The 22,333-nt window shown below is 43.5% G+C and overlaps 1 protein-coding gene across 1 annotated transcript in view; it reads right to left on the bottom strand.

Annotated features, from left to right (window-relative positions):
• LOC134349232 (organic cation/carnitine transporter 2-like) overlaps positions 1–21,151 on the bottom strand; it is a 50,413-nt gene extending 29,262 nt beyond the window's left edge. Inside the window, exons 1-3 of the mRNA XM_063053244.1 lie at positions 20,615–21,151; positions 7,695–7,798; positions 5,365–5,519 (exon numbers count right to left, since the gene is read on the bottom strand). Of these exons, the coding sequence (XP_062909314.1) occupies positions 5,365–5,519; positions 7,695–7,798; positions 20,615–20,998 (643 nt within the window). The 5' untranslated portion in view covers positions 20,999–21,151. The remainder of the gene's footprint in view (positions 1–5,364; positions 5,520–7,694; positions 7,799–20,614) is intronic.
• Positions 21,152–22,333: the final 1,182 nt, after the last annotated feature.

Below are 22,333 nucleotides of genomic sequence, written 5' to 3'. Positions count from 1 at the left end.
GCAGCAGTACCATCGCTCTTGTCACAGTCTGAGACTGGTGGACAAATGGAGACTTGTTCAACAGCTGGCACTAGCACCAGCATTAGCACAGGACCACCGTCCTTGCCACAGTCAGCAGCTAACGTTGAAGAGGCAGAGAGCATGACTTTGGGATTCCCGACCACAGAGGCCTCCGAATAACCATGTCGGGTTTCTACTAATGTTAATGTTACCGCTACTGAGGATCCTTACGGCACTGAACCTGATTGTGGAAAAGGGAAACATTAGATGATTCAGTCTGAGCATACTGAGCTAAGAAAGGGCCGGAGTCCTGCCAGAATAAGGATGTGGATATCAAAGCTTTGGAACGAGTATACAAACAGCAGAGACATTTTTTCTCCAAATTTCACTTCAAACACAAGTTTGTAAATGGTGAGTACATATCAAGGCAATCGCTCTTATATTCCCCTTCCACTGGCTGTGTGCTTTGTTTTGCATGCCGCATCTTCAGTGATGGTAACTGTCAGTCCATCTTCGAAACTGGCTTTAGCGACTGGAAACATGCCGCTGAGCGCACAGGAGAGCATGAAAATACCGAACACCACAGAAAAAAGATACTGACCTACGTTACACTAGCATCTGACCGTGGAAGAATTGATGCAGAACTGCAAAAACAGTTCGAGTCAGAGTGTGTCTACTGGACCAACGTACTGAGAAGAGTGGTGGCGGTTGTGAAGTTTTTGGTCAAGAGGGGACTGGCCATCCGAGGCTCCATTGATATATTTGACAGGCCTGATAACAGCAAATACATAGGCATTCTAGAGGTAATAAGTGAGTTTGACCCGTTTTTGAAGGCACACATACAGAAATTTGGAAATGCAGGATCAGGCATCCATTCATATCTTTCACCTAAAACATGGGAGGAGTTTATTGAGTTCATGAACGATCGAGTTCTGTCAGAGATCGTCAGTGAAGTAAAAATGGGCAAATACTTTTCAATTAGCATCAATACAAGCACAGAAGTTGCACACATAGATCAGCTCACATCCATTTTACGTTGTGTGTCACTTGATGGAAACATTCAGGAGCTCTTGTTCTTGCCTTTTTTTGGCTTGGTACAGCAGCATTTTATGGTGTCAACAGGGGCCCATCAGGGCCTCCAGCCCAGGGGCCCTGGCCCCACTAAATCCGGCCCTGGTGGGGAGGGATTTTCCTGTGATAGACTGGGCTGCATCCACCAATTTTTGTAGGATTTTCCATTCTTGGGCATTGGTGTTTCCATACCAGGCCACGATGAAGCCTGTCAGGATGCTCTTCATTGTGCACCTATGGAGGTTTGCCAAAGGTTTAGATGACATGCCACATCTGGGCAAATTCCTCAGAAATTAAAGGTGCTGTTGTGCTTTCATTGTAGTAGCACCTACATGGTAATCCCAGGACAGATCCTCTGAACGCTAAGGAATTTAAAGTTAATGACCCCCTCTAGCTCCGATCTTCTAAAGGGCACTGCCTCATGGTCCTTCTGCTTCTTTCCCCTATAGTCAATCATCAGCTCTATGGCTAGAATATCCTGTATCTGGGGAGGACGTTTAGTAGTTATGCTAACAAGAAAAGTCAAAGCCAACATAAGAGCCAAAGAGAAGGCATATAATAGAGCAAAAAATAGTGAGAAGTTAGGGGATTGGGAAGCATTTAAAACAGCAGGAGGCAACTAAAAAAAAATCATTACGAGGGTAGAGATAGAATACGAAAGTAAGCTAACCAGTAATATTAAAGAGGATACCAAAGGTTTCTTCAGATACTTGAAGTGTAAAAGAGAAGTGAGAGTGGATATCGGACTGCTGGAAAACAATGCTGGAGAGGTAGTAATGTGGGACAAGGAAATGGTGAACGAACTGAATAAGTTTGCATCAGTCTTCACTGTGGAGAACACTAGCAGTATGGTAGAAGTTCCAGAGTGTCATTTGTCAGAAGATTGTGAAGTTAACATTACTAGAGAGAAAGTTCTTGGGACACTGAAAGGTCTGAAGGTAGACAATTTACCTGCACCAGGTGGTGTACATCCCAGGATTCTGATAGAGGTGCCGAAAAGATTGTGGAGGCATTAATAATGATCTTTCAAAAATTACTAGATTCTATCACAGCAAATTCCTAGTATAAGAAAAATTATCGTATATGGAAAGTAAAGTTGATCCTTGATAAGGGATGTCCATCACCTAACACGAGATGATACACATATCCTTTCAGAGGCTGAAATACCCAGGCAGGTTTAGTCCACATTGCCCTATCATATCCAATAAAAAATTATTTAAAGGGGAAAGAGATCCCCAGAAGACAAATTGGGGTGCTTTACTGAGGTACATAAAGGAAGGGTAAATTAGACCAAAATTATTTTAATTAAGCAAGAGCCAAAGCAGAAAGTTGAGAATTATGCTGAGTGAAAATATCAATCATACAAGCAACATATTAGATCAAATGAGCTTAAATGGGACTATGGTGTCTTGTTACAGCTTCTGTAATTTGGCATGGGTTCATAAAAATAATCACCATTTATCAAATATTATCCTTTTCCACTATGTGTACCAAAGTAGATAACCTCAATTTTTTCCACAGTATATTCCTATTGCCATGTTCACACCCACAGAGCCAACTTGTTCACATCCTAATGAGGTCACTTTACATCTTCCTTTGTACTTGGAATCCTAAAACCCAGATAATAAAAATGGTGGTAGCTGCTGGCTACACAGTTAATCAAATTCCTAACGGGGCATGAGAGCCGAGGCAGAAATGAGGAAAACAGGAGAAGGTGCAGTCATAGTGACTGCACATCCACTTTGCTGTCATTTTCTTCTGAGTATACCAGCTTCCAATTTATATTCCCAAGTTTCTGCCTAGTAGTATCATAATTCTGCCTCCTCCAATTAAATACTTTCCCATATCATCTGCTCCCATTCCTGTCCAAGTTTATGGTAAGTCAGTGAGTTGTGGTCCCGGTCTCTGAAATGCTCACCCACCAAGAGATCTGACACCTGACCTGGTTTCATTCCTAGTACCAGATCATTGTGGTCCCTCCTCTAACCAGCCTCTCTACATATTGTGTCAGGAACCCTTTCTGGACACACTAACAAATTCTGCCCCAACCAAACCTCTCATACTAAGAGGATGCCAATCAATATTAGGAATATTGAAGTCACCCACCTCATTCTATTTTCTATGTTCTATGTATCCCATTCGAATATTCATCCCTGGACAGAAGATTGAAGTGTGTGCATATTGCCACCCATAAAAAGCCTTCTTTATCTTTGCCTTTGCTGCATTCCTTCTTCCGAAGTTCTTCCCCTTAGTCTGACTGAACGAGGCTTAATCTTGATCCAAGCCTCATTTCTTTCATATCAATGATTTAGCTCCGAGGACTACTGAATTGAATTGAATTGACTTTATTTCTTACATCCTTCACGTACATGAGGAGTAAAAATCTTTTGGTTACGTCTCCGTCTAAATGTGCAATTTAGAGAAATTTATAACAAATAGTATGTATAACAGGACAGGCAATATAACATAGAAGTACAATTGTATCAGCGTGAATTAATCAGTCTGATAGCCTGGTGGAAAAAGCTGTCCTGGAGCCTGTTGGACCTGGCTGTTATGCTGCGGTACAGTTTCCTGGATGGTAGCAGCTGGAACAGATGTAGTTGGGGTGACTCGGGTCCCCAATAATCCTTTGGATCCTTTTCACACACCTGACTTTGTAAATGTCCTAAATAGTGGAAAGTCCACATCTACAGATGCACTGGGCTGTCCACACCACTCTCTGCGACTGAGGGAGGTACAGTTCCCATACCAGGCAGTGATGCAGCCAGTCAGGATGCTCTCAATTATGCCCCTGTAGAAGCTTCTTAGGATTTGGGGGCCCATACCAAACTTCCTCAATTGTTTGAGGTGAAAGAGGCATTGTCGTGTCTTTTTCACCACACAGCTGGTGTGTGCAGACCACGTGAGGTCCTCGGTGATGTAAATGCCAAGGAATTTAAAGCTGTTTACCTTCTCAACCCCAGACCAACTGATGTCGATAAGGGTTAGCCTGTCTCCATTCCTCCTGTAATCCACATCCAGCTCTTTTGTTTTTGCGACATTTAAGGGAGAGATTGTTTTCTTGACACCACTTTGTCAGAGAGATGACTTCTTCCCTGTAGGCCACCTCATTCTTGTCTGAGATTATATTGTAGTATTATAATGTAGTATTGTCAGTAGATTTAATTAGCAGATTAGAGCTGTGAGTGGCAACACAATCATGCATATACAGGGAGTAAAGGAGAGGACTTAGTACACAGCCCTGAGGGGCTCCTGTGTTGAGAGTCAGAGGTGTAGGGGTGAGGGAGCCCACTCTTACTACCTGCTGGCAATCTGACAGGAAGACCGGGATCCAGCTGCACAAACCAGGGTCAAAGCCACGGTCTCTGAGCTTCCTGTTGAGCCTGGATGGAATTATGGTGTTGAATGCTGAACTGTGGTCCAAGAACAGTATTCTCACATATGCATCCTTCTTCTCCAAATGTATAAGGATGGTATGTAGAGCAGTGGCTATTGTGTCATCTGTCAATCGGTTGATTTGGTAGGCAAATTGTAGCAGGTCCAGTTTGGGTGGTAACAAGCTGCAGATGTAATGTTAAGTTTGCAAGTTCATCATCAATACTAAAGAAGGTAGGATTACAAGTACGAAGAAAGAAGCAAAGCAGCTTCATTAGGATGTGGACAAGTTGAATTAGTGGGTGAAAACATAGCAATAGGAACATAATGTGGAAAAATATGAGGTAATCTACTTTGGTACACGTAGTGGAAAAAGATAATATTTGATAAATGGTGATAAATTAAATACTGTTGTTGATCAAATGGATCTGCAGATACATTCACATTTGCTGAAGGTCAACAACCAGGTGCAGAAAGCAACTGAAAGGGCAATTGGTATTATAGTTATTATTACAATGAAGTTAATTCAGGAGTTTGCAAGTGTTAATGCAATTGTAGTAGGCTTTGATGAGACCATACTTGTATATTGCACATAATTTTGGTGTCCTCGTCTAATAAAGGATGTAGTTGCCAAAGAGGGTATGCAGTGAAGATTTACTAAACGGGTTCCAGAGGTGGTGACCTTGTCATACAGGGACAGATGAAGTTAACTGGAAAAACAATCTCCAAAGATTAGAAATTTGACAGGAGAGCTCCTCAAAATACACAAATTTGGCTCTGAACTTGATAGATCTCTAGCAAAAATAAATTATACAGAGTTAGAGCTTATTCCTATTTTCTAGTTTCTGGAACTTCATGCCAAGAGTAACAGAATCATTAAATTTAGAAAAAGATAGACTGAATAGCATAGAAACTCACCTAGAACGAAGATGGCCACATAACTTGCAAGCCCACCAATACCTCTGAAGAACATAATTAGGCAGAAGATCTCCAAGTTTGGTGAGAATACGATAAGCATACTGAATATCGTTTGTAGGGCTATTGCCCCAAACATAACAATTTTCCTCCCAAACCTGGAAAATAGAATAAACAGTTCTTTACAGCACTGCCTACTTACTGACAAAAAATATATATAAATGTACACATATAGTTAAACGCATTCTAAATCACACCTAATTTACTCTTTTGCTTCTGATTAATTCAGACAATGAATGAAAAATTTTCTTTGTGAGCAGCCCCTTTGGATGGAGGATGACCTACCCCCACTTTTGTTTTGTGTGTTCTGAAGTCAATGTGGGAATTGTAGGCTCTTCCACAGATTGATCAAATGGGTGTATAGTCTGTAAAATTCTCCAATCTCTTCTGCTTCATAATGCATGTCTTCCGTGTGCTCGTGATGAGGTTCCCAATATCATTGCAAATGCTCCTTCATCACTTGGAACAATTTTTGGGCAGGGATTTCACAGTTTTCCTCAATCAAAGGCACCTACAATCGGTGGTCTGCGGTTGTCAAAATATGTCTCCCAAGATATAGGATATCTGTTTCAAACTGTCGCCATGAATCTTTAGTGTTGGAGGGTCACAAAGTGTAGCAGGGACAAGATGGTAAATGGTATTATGGATATTGTCTGATAAGATATATTCTCACAAGCACTGAAGATGACTTGGAACTGAGCATCATCAAGCATTGTCTGCATATTGCAGTTCTGTCACCAAGGTTTTGGTAAGCTTGATTCTGGACCATAATAGCTAAACGTCTAATTTATTCTCTTTAGCTCAATTCTATTGAAAGGCTTGTCAGAGGTGACATGCAGAATTGCAGCAAGGTTGAGAAACATTTTGGGATCATAGTGTTGTCTTCCTTGACATCAGACTTCAGTGAAAATAGTTCTGTCATATAATATCAAGGTTTTGTGGAGCAAAGATAAGACAAAAATGTATTTTGGTGGGCAGCATAATTTGGAGAAGGTGTCTTTTTGGCCCTCCTTGAGTAATGGATTCAAAGGTTCTGATGAGGTTAAATGAAAGGTCAGTGAAAGGTCATGTTGGACCTTGTACATTGTTATGAGCACATAATAAAGAGGCTAAAAATAAACTCAGGACAAAATACTCATTGGCTCCAAGGTGGCTCTATGAAGGTACAAACATAATCAGCTCGAATAAAAGGTCAAGTTCAGGTTTAAGTTTAATACAGTAGTCATTCAAGCATACAGATGAATACAGCCAAATGAAACAGCATTCATTTGGGGCCAAGGTCCAAAACACAGTACCAGCAGTCACATAAAGCACATAGCACATATGTAATATATAATATTATATATATATAATTATGACAGCAGAAACACATACAGTTGCAAAAAAAATTAAGAATATAGTCAAAGTCCCTGAGTGTCATGGCCTGTAGATTAATGGTGCATGGATGTTGTCCTGGAGCCACGTTTCTACAAGAACAACCCACAGCATATCCTCATCTCGTGCAAGTGTAGCCGCAGATGAAAATATGGAAATACAAGAAGAAATAAGGCTAGATATAGGATAATCATTACCCACCATCTAAGCCATGCCCTTTTCTCACGACTACCATCAGGCAGGAGGTACAGAATCATCTGGTCCTATACAATCTGGTTCAGGAATTATTATTACCATAGAGCCATCAGGTTCCTGAATCAGTGTGGATAGCTTCATTCACCATTACTCTGAATTGATTCTATGATCTACAATATAACTTTCAATGGCTCTTTACAACTCATGTTTTCAGTATTTTTTGCACAGTTTGTTTTTTTTTGCACGTTGGTTGTTTATCAGTCTATTTTTGTTTATGTATCGTTCTTCATAAAATTCTATTACATTTCTGTTTTCCTGTGAATTCCTGCAAGAAAATTAATGTCAGCTATGATGTGATAGCATATGTATCTTATAGTGAACTTACTTTGAACTTTCAAGATTTGAATGCAATATCAAAAGTTCCTGCAGTTCTGGCTCTCAAAGAGACTCAATGCAGAATTGATATAAGTGGAGTCAGGACCATTGGTATCATATAACATGATAGCTGGCTAATATGTGAGTTAATACAGGAGTATAACTTCATACAATTGAATTTCCTTAATGTAACTATTTTACCATCATTATAATTTAACTATAATATTAAATCACCTAATCTACCATAATCTTGTATCTTGCTTTGGGATGAAGAAGTGATAGAGATAACACAAATAGACTATGTGAGATAAATAAAGGAAACAGCTCACCTGTCTGATAATATTCCAGAACTAAAGGAACCTACTAACATTCCTATGAAGAAAACTGATGTAGCGAATGGTTCTTTCCAGTTATTGTTACACACTAAGTCCCACTGAAATGAAAAAAAAGACATCAGAAAGTCCAAATACTGTTTATGGGTTTAGGCCATTGCAGGCACTATTCAGTTCAGTCACCAAACCAGCTGTGATATCAGCATTAGCTCAATGGCAATTATTATGCAGTGGCAATCATATGGATATGGATATATGAAATATTGAAGATAATGTAACTAATGAGGTGTAAGATTTGGTTTAACTAAGGTTAATGTCTTAACCCAGCATTTTGTGTGGGAAATATTGTAAGAATTTTCAGTAATACCCGAGTTTCTGCCTTACAAAAATACAGTATGTAGATTTTAAAAACTAAATTAAAAGGTTATAAAAATCATATCATTTATCACAACCCTTCTGTCATATTAAAATACACTGAAATTCTTCAATCTTATATTCATTCACTGATCAGAATAAGGATATTTACTGAAATATAGAAAAAGCTTATTACAGTTGGTCAATACTGCTCATGCGCTTGTTTCCACTCTACTTTCATCCAGAACCAAGCGCATACCTTCCATTTCTCTCTCTTCCATCTACTTACCTTGCTTTTGGATTTATGCTGATTACTTTGATTAACAAGAGTGCCCAAACCTTTGGTCTTGTAGGATTATATGCAGGTAGACCAGAAGACTGTGGGCTGGATTTGTTGCTGGCATTTACTGGATGCTCCAAATCAGCAAACAGCTTACAATACTCCGCATCGCTTGTGCAAAAGTTGTTCTACTGCTGGAAATTCAGAGCCATCCACCTACCTCAAGTTAGATGTCACCATTGCTACAGAAGACTTGTTATAACAAAATATCCTCAAGGATAGGAAACACCTTATCTGCTTTTGGCTATCTATCTAAAATGGTAGAAGCATAGAACATTTTAATATATGTTTCTATCCTGGCTAAGCTTGCTGTGGAATAGATAGAAGACTTCAGATGAGCAGAGACCTGCAACAGTAAAATTCTAGATCAATGTAGCTAAAGGAACTACAAGGTCCTATGAGGATTAAAGTGGAAATAGTGGTAAAATGGTTAAATTATTACATAATTTAGAAGGCTGGATTAACAATCCTAAAACATGAGTTCAAATATTACCAGGATAGCTATGGAACTTAAATTCAATTAATTAAATAATCTAGATTTTTTTTTACACAGCTTGACTCAATAATGACTTGCACAGTTCTACAAGATTGGTACTAAAAATCCACCTGGATCATAATTTTCCTTCAAAGAATAACCTTCCCGTCATTCTCTCGTCTGGCCTACATGTGACTCCATGCGCATTGTGTTATTGACTGCCCTTTAAAATAGCCTGGCAAGCTTTTAGTTGTATCAGAAATTGCCATTTTATAGATAAAAAGAATAATATCTCTGGATAACGGAACAGATCCATCTAAGGAGAGAAATGAACTGTCAACGATTTTCATCAAAGAGACTCAGCTTGAAATATTAACTGTTCATGTCTCTCCATAGATGTTGTGTAACCTGCTGAGTTCCTCCAGCATTTTGTATGTGCTATGATGTGCAGTATCTGCTGAACTTCTTGTGTTTATAAATGTCAAGATCCCTGGCTCATGAAATTCCTGTCTCCCACTATCAATCCCTTTCAAACTTCCTTTCTTCTCTAAATTCCTTCTTACCTTAAGGTGCTCTATGACTATTGGGAGGGGTATGGGGTATGGATGGCAAAAGTCCAACTGTAGGTCGATGGGATTAGGCAGAATAAGAGTTTTGCATGGACTAGATGTGTCAAAAGGCCTATTTCTATACTGTAGTGCTCTACCACTCTAATATGTTCCCTAAATCGATGTCTTTAATCTAATGACATAGACATTACACCCACAAATTCTGCCACAGAGTCTGGCCGCCCTCACAAGTCAACTGAAAGGGGCGACAATCGCGCTCATGAGAATGCACATTCTAGCCGATTAGGATTTCATGGTAGTTGTATTTAACTCCCTTCCTTTACTTCACTGTTGCCAAATCTTGACTGAAGCACAACAGCAGTAACCCTCCCTGCTTACCTTCGTCCAGAGTCTGGTAAAGATGATTAATACCACTATTTAGAAGATTTAGATCAATGTCCTAAAGGAATGGTATTAACTTAGTAATAAGTTACCATTTCTGAGCCGCTGTAATGGTGTTAGATTTTAGTTTGAGAATTTTAGTTAATGGCCCTGTTGACCTGGTATTTATCATTATCCTTTTGTTCTGTACAGTTCTTATTAAAACTCAGTGAACTGCTCATTCCACTTCTGTATCTCTCCCTCTGCACCTGGGCCATCTGTCATGGTCCGGTCTGTGAAGTCTGCATTCTGGTTCATGGTCCGGTCCATCGATCCTTATTCCAGGTTTTCCTGTTTTCTCCCTTGTTCTGTTGGGTGCTTTAATTGAGGCACCTGATTCTCATTTTGGTCTGGCACATAAATCCCTCTGCAAACCGGGGATTGTTGGTTGGACTGTTCCCTTCCCCATCCCTTCCTTCTGAAGCCTTCGGCTGCAACCTCCGTCAGTTTCCTCGGCAAAGATCCTTGGTAGTCATCCCGGCCCTGCATCCTAAAAAGGGTCCGGCCCTGCGTCCTGGAAGGGTCTCAGTGGCTCTGAGCCCAAGAAGAAGTTCCTGTGGTTCTGAGCCCTAGAGTCTAACCCAGCCAAGTCCAAGAGCCGAGCCAAATCCAGTTCAAGAGCCACGTCCTGCCCAGGAGTACCTTGCCCAGACCTGTGCTGGAGTTCCCTCGTCCTGTCATAGTCACGTCCAAGAACCTCATCCTGTCTAAGTCTAGGCTTTGTGTTCTCGTCCCGTCCACGTGCCTTGTCCTGTAGCAACGTCTCGTCCTCGCCTAGATCCGGGGTCCGAGCCTGAGTCAAGACCCAGGTTCCGCGTCCCTGTCCAGTCTCTGGCTCGGAGTTCTAGCCCAGGCTCCTAGTTCCAAGTTCCTTCTCCTGGTTCCACTCTCCTAGTCTTAGTCCTAGTCCAAGCTCCTTGTCCCTAGTTCCACATCCGGGTCCCGTGTCTCTAGTCCAAGTCCTAGCCCAGGCCCTGAATCCTAGTCTCATCCAGGGCCTGTGTCAAGGTCCAGCATCATTTCTTCCCCTCTTCCCTTGCTTGCTTGACACACCTAGTCCTGTTCCTAGTACTTCAGTGTCTGTGTCTTGTATTTGGTTCCGTTTCTAGCGCCCCCCCCCGCCTTATCACTGAACACAGTGGCAATAGGAGTCAGCCTGATGATTTGATACACATAATTGAAAGTGGGTGGAATACTTGTCAAACGCTGAGAGATTAAGTCACATTGATGTTTAACGGAACTTAGCTGTTCCTGTACATAAGGCACTAAGAGCCAACATACAAATGTAACAAGGGCTTAGAAGACAAAAAATGTGTAGGCTTTTATAATAATAGATTTATTTAAGATCTTGGTAAGACAAAATATCATGGACAATGCGAAATTCTGGTCACTTTATCTAAGAAAGGATGTAATTACTGTAGAAGGAATGTAGCTAAGACTCAATTGCCTAGATCCAGGGAAATGTAGCATGAGAGACTGAGAAAATAGGAAGTGTATTCTCTCGGGTTCAGAAGAATGAAGGGCAATTTCACAGATATATGCTTGACAAGCAAGAAGCAAAGAGGATGTTTTCATGGCTAAGAAGTTAAGGACCAAGGTACACAGTTTCAAAAGTAGCTTATTTCAAACTGGGGTAGGGATGGGTGCAGGAAGAAATTTCTTCCATCAAAGGGGAGGTCAGTGGGTGGAATTTCTACCCTGGAAGGCTGTAGAGGCTCAGTAACTGTGGTCACACAAAACAAGAGTGATAGATCTATGGGTTTTAAGGGAATTAAGGAAGAGTTCGGAAAATAGCCTTAAGGCACATCAGCCATGCTCTTTTGACATACGGAGCAGCTGAGAGGAACTCTGATTATGTGCATAGTCAGAGGCATTTTCCCCAGGGCTGAAATGGCTAACATGAGACGGCACAGTTTTAAGGTGCTTGGAACTAGCTACAGAGGAGATGTCGGGGTAAGTTTTTTTTACATAGAGAGTGGTGGGTGCGTGAAATGGGCTGCCGCCGATGGTGGGGGAGGCAGATACGATAGGGTCTTAGACTCCTGGATAGGTGCATGGAGCTTAGAAAAATAGAGGGCTATGGGTAACCCTAGGTAATTTCTAAAGTAAGTATATGTTCGGCACAGCATTGTGGGCCGAACCTGTAGGTTTTCTATGTTTCTATTGTTACGAGAATACACATAAAATTAAGATGTTTGCTGGCCTGGGCTAGCATCAGTGGCATCAGCAGTTGGTCTGCCACCTGCCCTCAGGGGAAGGAGAGATAAGGAACAATGGAGCAGCGTCTGGAGATGTGTAATGAAGGGATGTGGGAGAGAGAGCTGTCTGGAGCGGCTCCCCCCTTTGAACCCTGAACTGTTTGAAGTGATGGACAGGCGATACCCCAGCAGGGGGATAAAAAGGGACAGGTTCGCTAAGACAGGGACACACGCCACCCGAGGTAACGAGACCCTGGAAGCGGTGCGTCTCTCACGAGTGGGTGAGAAGTACCAGACAACGACCAGGGTGGAAAGGTACGATCAGCGGGAACCCGGTGTGTGTCCGCCCTTGCCTGGGTGCCGGGTTCACTGCAGAGGATCGACCGCATCTGGAGGAGGGGTCACAGTCGGTGACCTCAGGTGACATCACCAAGGACCCGCCCAAAAGTTGCTTGTGAGCCATCTCGCAGGTCTGTGAGTGAAGCAGTGTTCTGAATGATCAGTTGTTCCTGTTCTCTCTGTCTCTCTCCCCGCATCGCCATGGCAACCATTACTGCGAACTGAACTACTAAAACTGGACTGAACTTTGAGTCACTTTGAAATTTGGTCATTTACCCCTAGACAACGATAGAGCTTGATTGATGCTGTTATCTTAATTCTGTGCACATGTGTGGTTATCATTGTTGAACTGTTGCATTTAGTATCCTTTCGATTACTGTTTTGCTTGTTTCTTTAATAAAACTTTCTTAGTTCTAGTACTCCAGACTCCAACTGAGTGATCCATTTCTGCTGGTTTGGCAACCCGGTTACGGGGTACGTAACATAAGTGGGGTTCTCGTCCGCGATTTTGAACGCTAAATTTGGGACGGAGTAAATTGATTGGGTTAAAATTCCCGAAAGAAAGAAAAGACAAACAGCAGAAATGGAGGTTGAGGAATTTATAAAGGCGCCGACCTTGGAGGCATTAGAGGATGCCAGGAAATCGGAATTGATAGCTGTGGCCAAACGGGTGAATCTTGCTAAGGTGAAGTCGACAATGAGGAGAGAGGAGATACACAGAGCTATTGTAGAGCACTATGTATCTAAAGGTGTGTTTCCCCAAGGTGAGCTGGGGATGGTGTCTATTGAAAAACCTGCTGGAGACGCGGTACAGGTACAGCTTGAAAAACTGAGACTCGAGCACGAGTTCCGGGTACGGCAGTTAGAACACGAAGACAGACAGTTGGAGAGAGAAGAGAGAGAGAGGGACAGACAGTTGGAGAGAGAGGAGAAACAGAGGGAAAGGGAATTTGAGCTGGAGAAGTTAAAGATAAGGGCCGAGCAGGGGCTCGTGCCGAACCAAGGTGGAGGGTTCCGGGCGACCCAGTAGGTTAGGCTGGTTCCCCCATTTGACGATACCGACGTGGATCGGTACTTCCTCCACTTCGAAAAAGTGGCTATAAGTCAGGACTGGCCGAGGGATAAGTGGGTTGTTTTACTTCAGTGTGTACTGAAAGGGAAGGCCCAACAAGCTTACTCCGCTTTATCCGCGGAAGATGCCCAGAAGTATGAGGTGGTGAAGGAGGCCATCCTCAGGATTTATGAGTTGGTCCCGGAGGCATACCGGCAGAGGTTCCGGAATGCGAGGAAGCAGTGGGACCGCACGTATTTGGAGTTTGCTCGCGAGATGCAAACATATTGTGAGCATTGGTGCGCCTCGAAGGGGGTAGAGGGGGATTATGACAGACTGCTGCAGCTGATTCTGATTGAGCAGTTTAAAGGTTGTGTCCCTGAGGGTATGAGACCCTACCTCGATGAGAAAGAGGCAGCCACGTTAGCCGCAACTGCTAAGTTAGCGGATGAGTATGCGTTGACGCATAAAGGTGGATGAATTGAAAGTGCAGATTGTTATTAATGATTATGATATAGTTGGGATCACAGAGACATGGCTCCAGGGTGACCAGGGATGGGAGCTCAACGTTCAGGGATATTCAATATTCAGGAGGGATAGACATGAAGGAAGGGGAGGTGGGGTGGCGTTGCTGGTTAAAAAAGAGATTAACACAATAGAAAGGAAGGACATAAGCCGGGAAGATGTGGAATCGATATGGGTAGAGCTGCGTAACACTAAGGGGCAGAAGACGCTGGTGGGAGTTGTGTACAGGCCACCTAACGGTAGTAGTGAGGTCGGAGATGGTATTAAACAGGAAATTAGAAATGTGTGCAATAAAGGAACAGCAGTTATAATGGGTGACTTCAATCTACATGTAGACTGGGTGAACCAAATTGGTAAAGGTGCTGAGGAAGAGGATTTCTTGGAATGTATGCGGGATGGTTTTTTGAACCAACATGTCGAGGAACCGACTAGAGAGCAGGCTATTCTGGACTGGGTTTTGAGCAATGAGGAAGGGTTAATTAGCGATCTTGTCGTGAGAGGCCCCTTGGGTAAGAGTGACCATAATATGGTGGAATTCTTCATTAACATGGAGAGTGACGTAGTTAATTCAGAAACAAAGGTTCTGAACTTAAAGAGGGGTAACTTTGAAGGTATGAGTCGTGAATTAGCTAAGATAGACTGGCAAATGACACTTAAAGGATTGACGGTGGATATGCAATGGCAGGCATTTAAAGGTTGCATGGATGAACTACAACAATTGTTCATCCCAGTTTGGCAAAAGAATAAATCAAGGAAGGTAGTGCACCCGTGGCTGACAAGAGAAATTAGGGATAGTATCAATTCCAAAGAAGTAGCATACAAATTAACCAGAGAAAGTGGCTCACCTGAGGACTGGGAGAAATTCAGAGTTCAGCAGAGGAGGACAAAGGGCTTAATTAGGAAGGGGAAAAAAGATTATGAGAGAAAACTGGCAGAGAACATAAAAACGGACTGTAAAAGCTTTTATAGATATGTAAAAAGGAAAAGACTGATAAAGACAAATGTAGGTCCCCTGCAAACAGAAACAGGTGAATTGATTATGGGGAGCAAGGACATGGCAGACCAGTTGAATAATTACTTTGGTTCTGTCTTCACTAAGGAGGACATAAATAATCTTCCAGAAATAGTAAGGGACAGAGGGTCCAGTGAGATGGAGGAACTGAGCGAAATACATGTTAGTAGGGAAGTGGTGTTAGGTAAATTGAAGGGATTGAAGGCAGATAAATCCCCAGGGCCAGATGGTCTGCATCCTAGAGTGCTTAAAGAAGTAGCCCAAGAAATAGTGGATGCATTAGTGATAATTTTTCAAAACTCGTTAGATTCTGGACTAGTTCCTGAGGATTGGAGGGTGGCTAATGTAACCCCACTTTTTAAAGAAGGAGGGAGAGAGAAACCGGGGAATTATAGACTGGTTAGCCTAACGTCGGTGGTGGGGAAACTGCTGGAGTCAGTTATCAAGGATGTGATAACAGCACATTTGGAAAGCGGTGAAATGATCGGACAAAGTCAGCATGGATTTGTGAAAGGAAAATCATGTCTGACGAATCTCATAGAATTTTTTGAGGATGTAACTAGTAGAGTGGATAGGGGAGAACCAGTGGATGTGGTATATTTGGATTTTCAAAAGGCTTTTGACAAGGTCCCACACAGGAGATTAGTGTGCAAACTTAAAGCACACGGTATTGGGGGTAAGGTATTGGTGTGGGTGGAGAATTGGTTAGCAGACAGGAAGCAAAGAGTGGGAATAAACGGGACCTTTTCAGAATGGCAGGCGGTGACTAGTGGGGTACCGCAAGGCTCAGTGCTGGGACCCCAGTTGTTTACAATATATATTAATGACTTGGATGAGGGAATTAAATGCAGCATCTCCAAGTTTGCGGATGACACGAAGCTGGGTGGCAGTGTTAGCAGTGAGGAGGATGCTAAGAGGATGCAGGGTGACTTGGATAGGTTGGGTGAGTGGGCAAACTCATGGCAGATGCAATTTAATGTGGATAAATGTGAAGTTATCCACTTTGGTGGCAAAAATAGGAAAACAGATTATTATCTGAATGGTGGCCGATTAGGAAAAGGGGAGGTGCAACGAGACCTGGGTGTCATTATACACCAGTCATTGAAAGTGGGCATGCAGGTACAGCAGGCGGTGAAAAAGGCGAACGGTATGCTGGCATTTATAGCGAGAGGATTCGAGTACAGGAGCAGGGAGGTACTACTGCAGTTGTACAAGGCCTTGGTGAGACCACACCTGGAGTATTGTGTGCAGTTTTGGTCCCCTAATCTGAGGAAAGACATCTTTGCCATTGAGGGAGTACAAAGAAGGTTCACCAGATTGATTCCTGGGATGGCAGGTCTTTCATATGAAGAAAGACTGGATGAACTGGGCTTGTACTCGTTGGAATTTAGAAGATTGAGGGGGGATCTGATTGAAACGTATAAGATCCTAAAGGGATTGGACAGGCTAGATGCGGGAAGATTGTTCCCGATGTTGGGGAGGTCCAGAACGAGGGGTCACAGTTTGAGGATAGAGGGGAAGCCTTTTAGGACCGAGATTAGGAAAAACTTCTTCACACAGAGAGTGGTGAATCTGTGGAATTCTCTGCCACAGCAAACTGTTGAGGCCAGTTCATTAGCTATGTTTAAAAGGAAGTTAGATATGGCCCTTGTGGCTACAGGGGTCAGGGGGTATGGAGGGAAGGCTGGGTTCTGAGTTGGATGATCAGCCATGATCATAATAAATGGCGGTGCAGGCTCGAAGGGCCGAATGGCCTACTCCTGCACCTATTTTCTATGTTTCTATATGTAAAATGAAGTTTGCCCCGAGTAAAGGCTACCAGAAGGGTAGTCAGTACGGCGGGGAGAGTCCGCCGGAAAAGTCAGAAAGTAAGCCGGGGACTAGTGAAAAGGATAAGGTAGACCGGGAGCAGTCTGGTATGAAGTCTCCTGGGGTCGTCTGTTATAAGTGTGGGAAAGTCGGACACTTTGCGTCCAAGTGCTTTGCCCCAAGAAAGGAGACGGGGAAAGGAAAAGCGGAAATTTGGAATGGCTGTATCGAGCTGTTAAGCGAACCGCTAGGGAAGGACAGGTCTGAAAAAGTCCAGGAAGGGCGCGAGAGGTTTATCTCGGCCGGACTGGTGTCAGTGAAGGAGAGGTTAAAACCAGTTCCAGTGCGGATCTGGAGAGACACGGGAGCGTGTCAGTCAATAATACTGAAGAGTGTATTAGAGTTTAGCTCAGAGACCCAGACTGGGGAGGTAGAGGTCAAAGGTGTTGGGGAAGGGACAGAGTCAGTCCCTTTGCACCAGATACACTTACAGAGCAACCTGGTCTCTGGACTAGTCACGATCGGGGTGAGGTCCGAATTACCGATGAAAGACGTGGAAGTCTTGCTCGGTAATGACATCGCCGGAGGAATCGTGTTCCCAGTCGTGAGATTGACAGGTCAGCCTGCCAGCATTGAGGCCCCGCCCGCGATAGTGAATTTAGCTGAAACATTTTTGCCAACCTTGTACGAGAAGGGGGTAGAAAATGGAAAGAAAGAGGGTAGTGAGACAAGTGGTAGTGAGGGAGCTGGGACGGACGTAGCAGTAGCCGGGAAAGAATTTGTGCAGACGCAGGAGCGAGACGAGGGGCTGATGGTTTTTGCAGAGACAGCTCTCTCTGACACAGCCTTGACAAGGGAACTAGTAGGCTATTGTGCGGATGAGGAAGTGCTAAGGAAGAAAGGGAAATCAAGGACAGTATCCGCAGATGAGGAGTGGGGGGTGGTGCAAAAGAGTTATGGGGATGAGGTTTTTAACATGGCCCACGAGGTACCCCCCAGTGGACATTTTGCGGTGCTGGAGGAAACAGTTGGTGGAATCATGAAAGAGATTTACCGGCTGCCCAGGGGGAAGAATGTTATTGATCATGACCGACGCGAACTGAGACGGTCACCGGCTTTTGATATGCTAACAAACCTAGTCGGTGTTAGCGTGGAAATCAATGAAGCTAGTGGCCCCCTGATAAGAGGAAAAAACCATTTTGAAAAGATTAGGATGGGATCGGTCAGATGGGAGAAGGCTATTGTTTTGGCCAGGTCTACTGATAAGGTCTCTCCCTTAATCCCCGAACAAAGCGAATCTTTAGAAGGAGTAATTAAACGACTCGCACCTATGTGTTTGATTGTCCCGAGGAAATGCAAAGAACTGGGACGTTGGGTGATTGTGGTTACAATAGGGCGGCCAAGTAAACAACACCCATATTTTTTGTGTAATTCAGTCACTAAAGGGCTGATGAACACAGAGGTGTGTATTGGCAATTTAATACGGCTGTCTGAAGCCAGTTTGATAGTGAACCTTGAAAAAAATGAATTCGGCCACACGAGGGTCACTTACCTGGGAATTGTGGTGACACAGGGGCAGCTGGCAGCGATGCAAGCTACAGTGCAGGCTATCGCTGACCTCCCAACCCCGACAGACAAGAGGGCCCTCAGAAGGCTCTTGGAGATGGTGGGGTACTGCAGGAAGTTTTGCAATAACTCTGCGGTCAATACCCGTCCCCCTCCTACTAAGCCCTTGCGAGAGAAAATTGAGTCGGAATGGGACGACCCTTGTTATTGTGGTCCGGGACAAAACCAAATGAGAGGTTACATTGGTCGCAATTCATCAGTGTTTTTGGCCACTATGAAGTTTGCTGAGTTGGAGCCTGGTCTAAGGGATTATTAATAACACGTGTAAAAGGAACAGAAAATGTGATGACTGTCTGTCAAGGTGTTGGCAGCTTCAAACTCGCTGTGTTAGCCAAATAGCCGATAAAGATGTATATTGTGTATGTACCAAATAATGTATTCATGTTTGTAATTTTTACCTCCTGGTAAAAATCCTTAAAGGGGGGAAGTGTTACGAGAATACACATAAAATTAAGATGTTTGCTGGCCTGGGCTAGCATCAGTGGCATCAGCAGTTGGTCTGCCACCTACCCTCAGGGGAAGGAGAGATAAGGAACAATGGAGCAGCGTCTGGAGATGTGTAATGAAGGGATGTGGGAGAGAGAGCTGTCTGGAGCGGCTCCCCCCTTTGAACCCTGAACTGTTTGAAGTGATGGACAGGCGATACCCCAGCAGGGGGATAAAAAGGGACAGGTTCGCTAAGACAGGGACACACGCCACCCGAGGTAACGAGACCCTGGAAGCGGTGCGTCTCTCACGAGTGGGTGAGAAGTATCAGACAACGACCTGGGTGGAAAGGTACGATCAGCGGGAACCCGGTGTGTGTCCGCCCTTGCCTGGGTGCCGGGTTCACTGCAGAGGATCGACCGCATCTGGAGGAGGGGTCACAGTCGGTGACCTCAGGTGACATCACCAAGGACCCGCCCAAAAGTTGCTTGTGAGCCATTTCGCAGGTCTGTGAGTGAAGCAGTGTTCTGAATGATCAGTTGTTCCTGTTCTCTCTGTCTCTCTCCCCGCATCGCCATGGCAACCATTACTGCGAACTGAACTACTAAAACTGGACTGAACTTTGAGTCACTTTGAAATTTGGTCATTTACCCCTAGACAACGATAGAGCTTGATTGATGCTGTTATCTTAATTCTGTGCACATGTGTGGTTATCATTGTTGAACTGTTGCATTTAGTATCCTTTCGATTACTGTTTTGCTTGTTTCTTTAATAAAACTTTCTTAGTTCTAGTACTCCAGACTCCAACTGAGTGATCCATTTCTGCTGGTTTGGCAACCCGGTTACGGGGTACGTAACACTATGTTTTAACTATCCTTTAGTTCCACCTGCTTAGTAGAAACATTTGACAACAACTACAGAACACTCATCGTTTTTGTACCCCCTGTCTTTGCACCATTAAATCTGCACCCTAGATCTTTGCTTCTACAGCTGACCTCACAAATATCACCGGCTCGCCACTGGCATGAAGTAGTTCTACGTAAAGCAGTTCTCCAAGTTTTGCTTTCATATAGAATCACTTACAATTTTAAACTAAGTTCAAAGCCAGAATTTCACTAAGTTCGCTCAAACCTTGCTGAGTAGAAAAGGCTGAGCGCAGGGACACGAAGTTGGATCCTAGCATCAAATTCCGATTTTCGACATTTGTTGAAACAAAGCAAATACAGATTATAACATGCCCAAAGCTAGCTCGGGGAAGAATAACAGATGCTTCGGGATAATTAAAAACTAAACAAGTGCTGGAAATCTAAACAAAAAACAACTTGAAATACTCAGCAGGTCGGGCTCGTCATAGAAACAGTCAACATCTCAGCTCATTGACCCGTCAGTTAAAACAAAACTTATTTCGTTATGCGTGGGATTAAATACAATAAGATCGAGGTTAGGTTTATTTATCATAAGACTTCGAAACACATAATGAAATGCGTTGTTTAAGTTAGCGAGGATTGTGTTGGGCAGCGCGAAATGTCGTCACGCTTCCGGCGTTAAATTTGCAGACCCACAATGTGGTGATCCTAGCGGTACGTCTTTTTGGGATACCACCGGGAGAAAGTGCAAACTCGTACAGACAACGACCGCCGAGCCCCATTCTAACCACTACGTTATCATGCCGCCCCGCGCAATACAGAATTACCTATGTGTTGGGACATCTGAACCTATCAGAAGATTTCACTAACTATTATTGGCCGAACTGTTGCAGGTAACACCACATACCTCGGAGACGATAGTGGAGATGTACTGCTCCTTACTGTACTCCCATCCATCCAGACACGGTTCCTGTTCGATCTCAGACATGTTGAGGAAATCTGGGTCGGGGAACGTTTCCGAAAGGTTCATTATCACGTCCAGCCGGTACCGACTGCACTTGCTGCGCTGCTGTTCGGCGCCTTGTAGAGGGATGGTCTTGTTCCTCCATGCTTCGCTGAGGTTGAGATTCTCGGGAATTAAGCAGTGATGTTCTGGGACATCTCCGACGAAAATTATATTTAGTCCGTAGAAACCATTTGAAATGATGCAAGAACTCAAAAGGAAGAAGACAAGTTTCTGATGTGGCCCCCAGACTCCCAGGAAAGCGGTAACTTCATCGTAATCCCGCATGTTAGACGGCGACTTTCTTCTGGAAAATTTGAACGTTGACCGATAGTAGGCGGACCTGTAACACCAGAACTAGACTTTTATTAACCCCGTTCTTTAATAATCCGCTCGTCATTCAGTCCAATTACTAGAAACAGGTGTTTGTAGTACGCAATAGAACTTTAAACACAAGTCTATTTTGTTTCCCCAAGATCTTATCACATTTTATTGACAATTTATTGATCCATTGGCTCGAATGCCTAAAGTATTCAATGCGATCACTACATGCAGCTTCAACTAAAATGCAAATTAATACTTCGCGCTTTCAGATATGAGCAGCACCGCCAGTGTGCGTAATTGACTGAGTTAACCTGAGAACATCAATAAATCCTGTTCCACCGCTGAACTCTATGTGGAATTCAGAGACGGTAGGAAGGTGAGCCAGTCACCCGAGGTCATTGTAGATGTAGGAGAAGCAGTGGCAGAAAAAGTGATAAAACGATCAGTAGAATGCTCTCCGTGCACTGCTGGATGGGGTACCAGAGCAAACAGAGAACAGGTTGCAAGGAAAATATCCAGTGAAGTTTTCGTTTCATTTTTTTAGAGCCATTGTTTTTCTTTTCTGTAGAAACAATCTGGATATTGGCTCAGCCGGACCACTGAGTCTGTGAATCTCTGCGAGTCCCGGGGTTAGAGGACTGTGTAACTGCGTGGGTGGGCGGGTTGGAGGGAAGAATGAGCGGGGTTGTTTCGATGTTGTTGCCGGGTATATTCTATTCCATTCTGGGCTGTTCTGTGGAGCACTGCGGGCATGCTGTGTTATCTCCGGGATATGTGGCAATACCCACTGATCATCATCATCACCATCGGGTGCCGTGCCCAGTTTGAGCTTTGATTGCCATAGCCCACACACTCCTGTTTCGGGACAAGTGGATCAATTCATTGGTATTCATTTCCAGTTCTCTGGCTGCTGTCTCCATCATCATTTGTCTTTGTCTTCCTTTCAATCTTTCCCATAATTACAGTGCATTCTAACTTCTCTTTCCTAATCACCTGTCCAATGAAGTTACGTTGCCTTTTCATGATCTCATACATTATTTCTCTTTTTGTGTTTGCTCTGTTCATGACATCCTCGTTAGATATTCGTTTCGTCCATGATATTCTTTGCATCCATCTCAAAAACCTACAAGCCCACTGACTCTCATAACTACCTCAACTATACCTCTTCCCACCCCACCACATGCAAAAATGCCATTCCCTGTTCCCAGTTCCTCTGTCTCTGCCGCATCTGCTCCGAGGATGAAGTTTTCCATTCCAGGACATCTCAAATGTCCTCTTTCTTTAAGGATCGTGGTTTCC

This window comes from Mobula hypostoma, chromosome 7 (assembly GCF_963921235.1).
Source record: "Mobula hypostoma chromosome 7, sMobHyp1.1, whole genome shotgun sequence".
NCBI lineage: Eukaryota > Metazoa > Chordata > Chondrichthyes > Myliobatiformes > Myliobatidae > Mobula > Mobula hypostoma.
The sequence above is the reverse complement of the archived record's forward strand: the minus strand, read 5'-3'. Positions and strand labels throughout refer to the sequence as shown.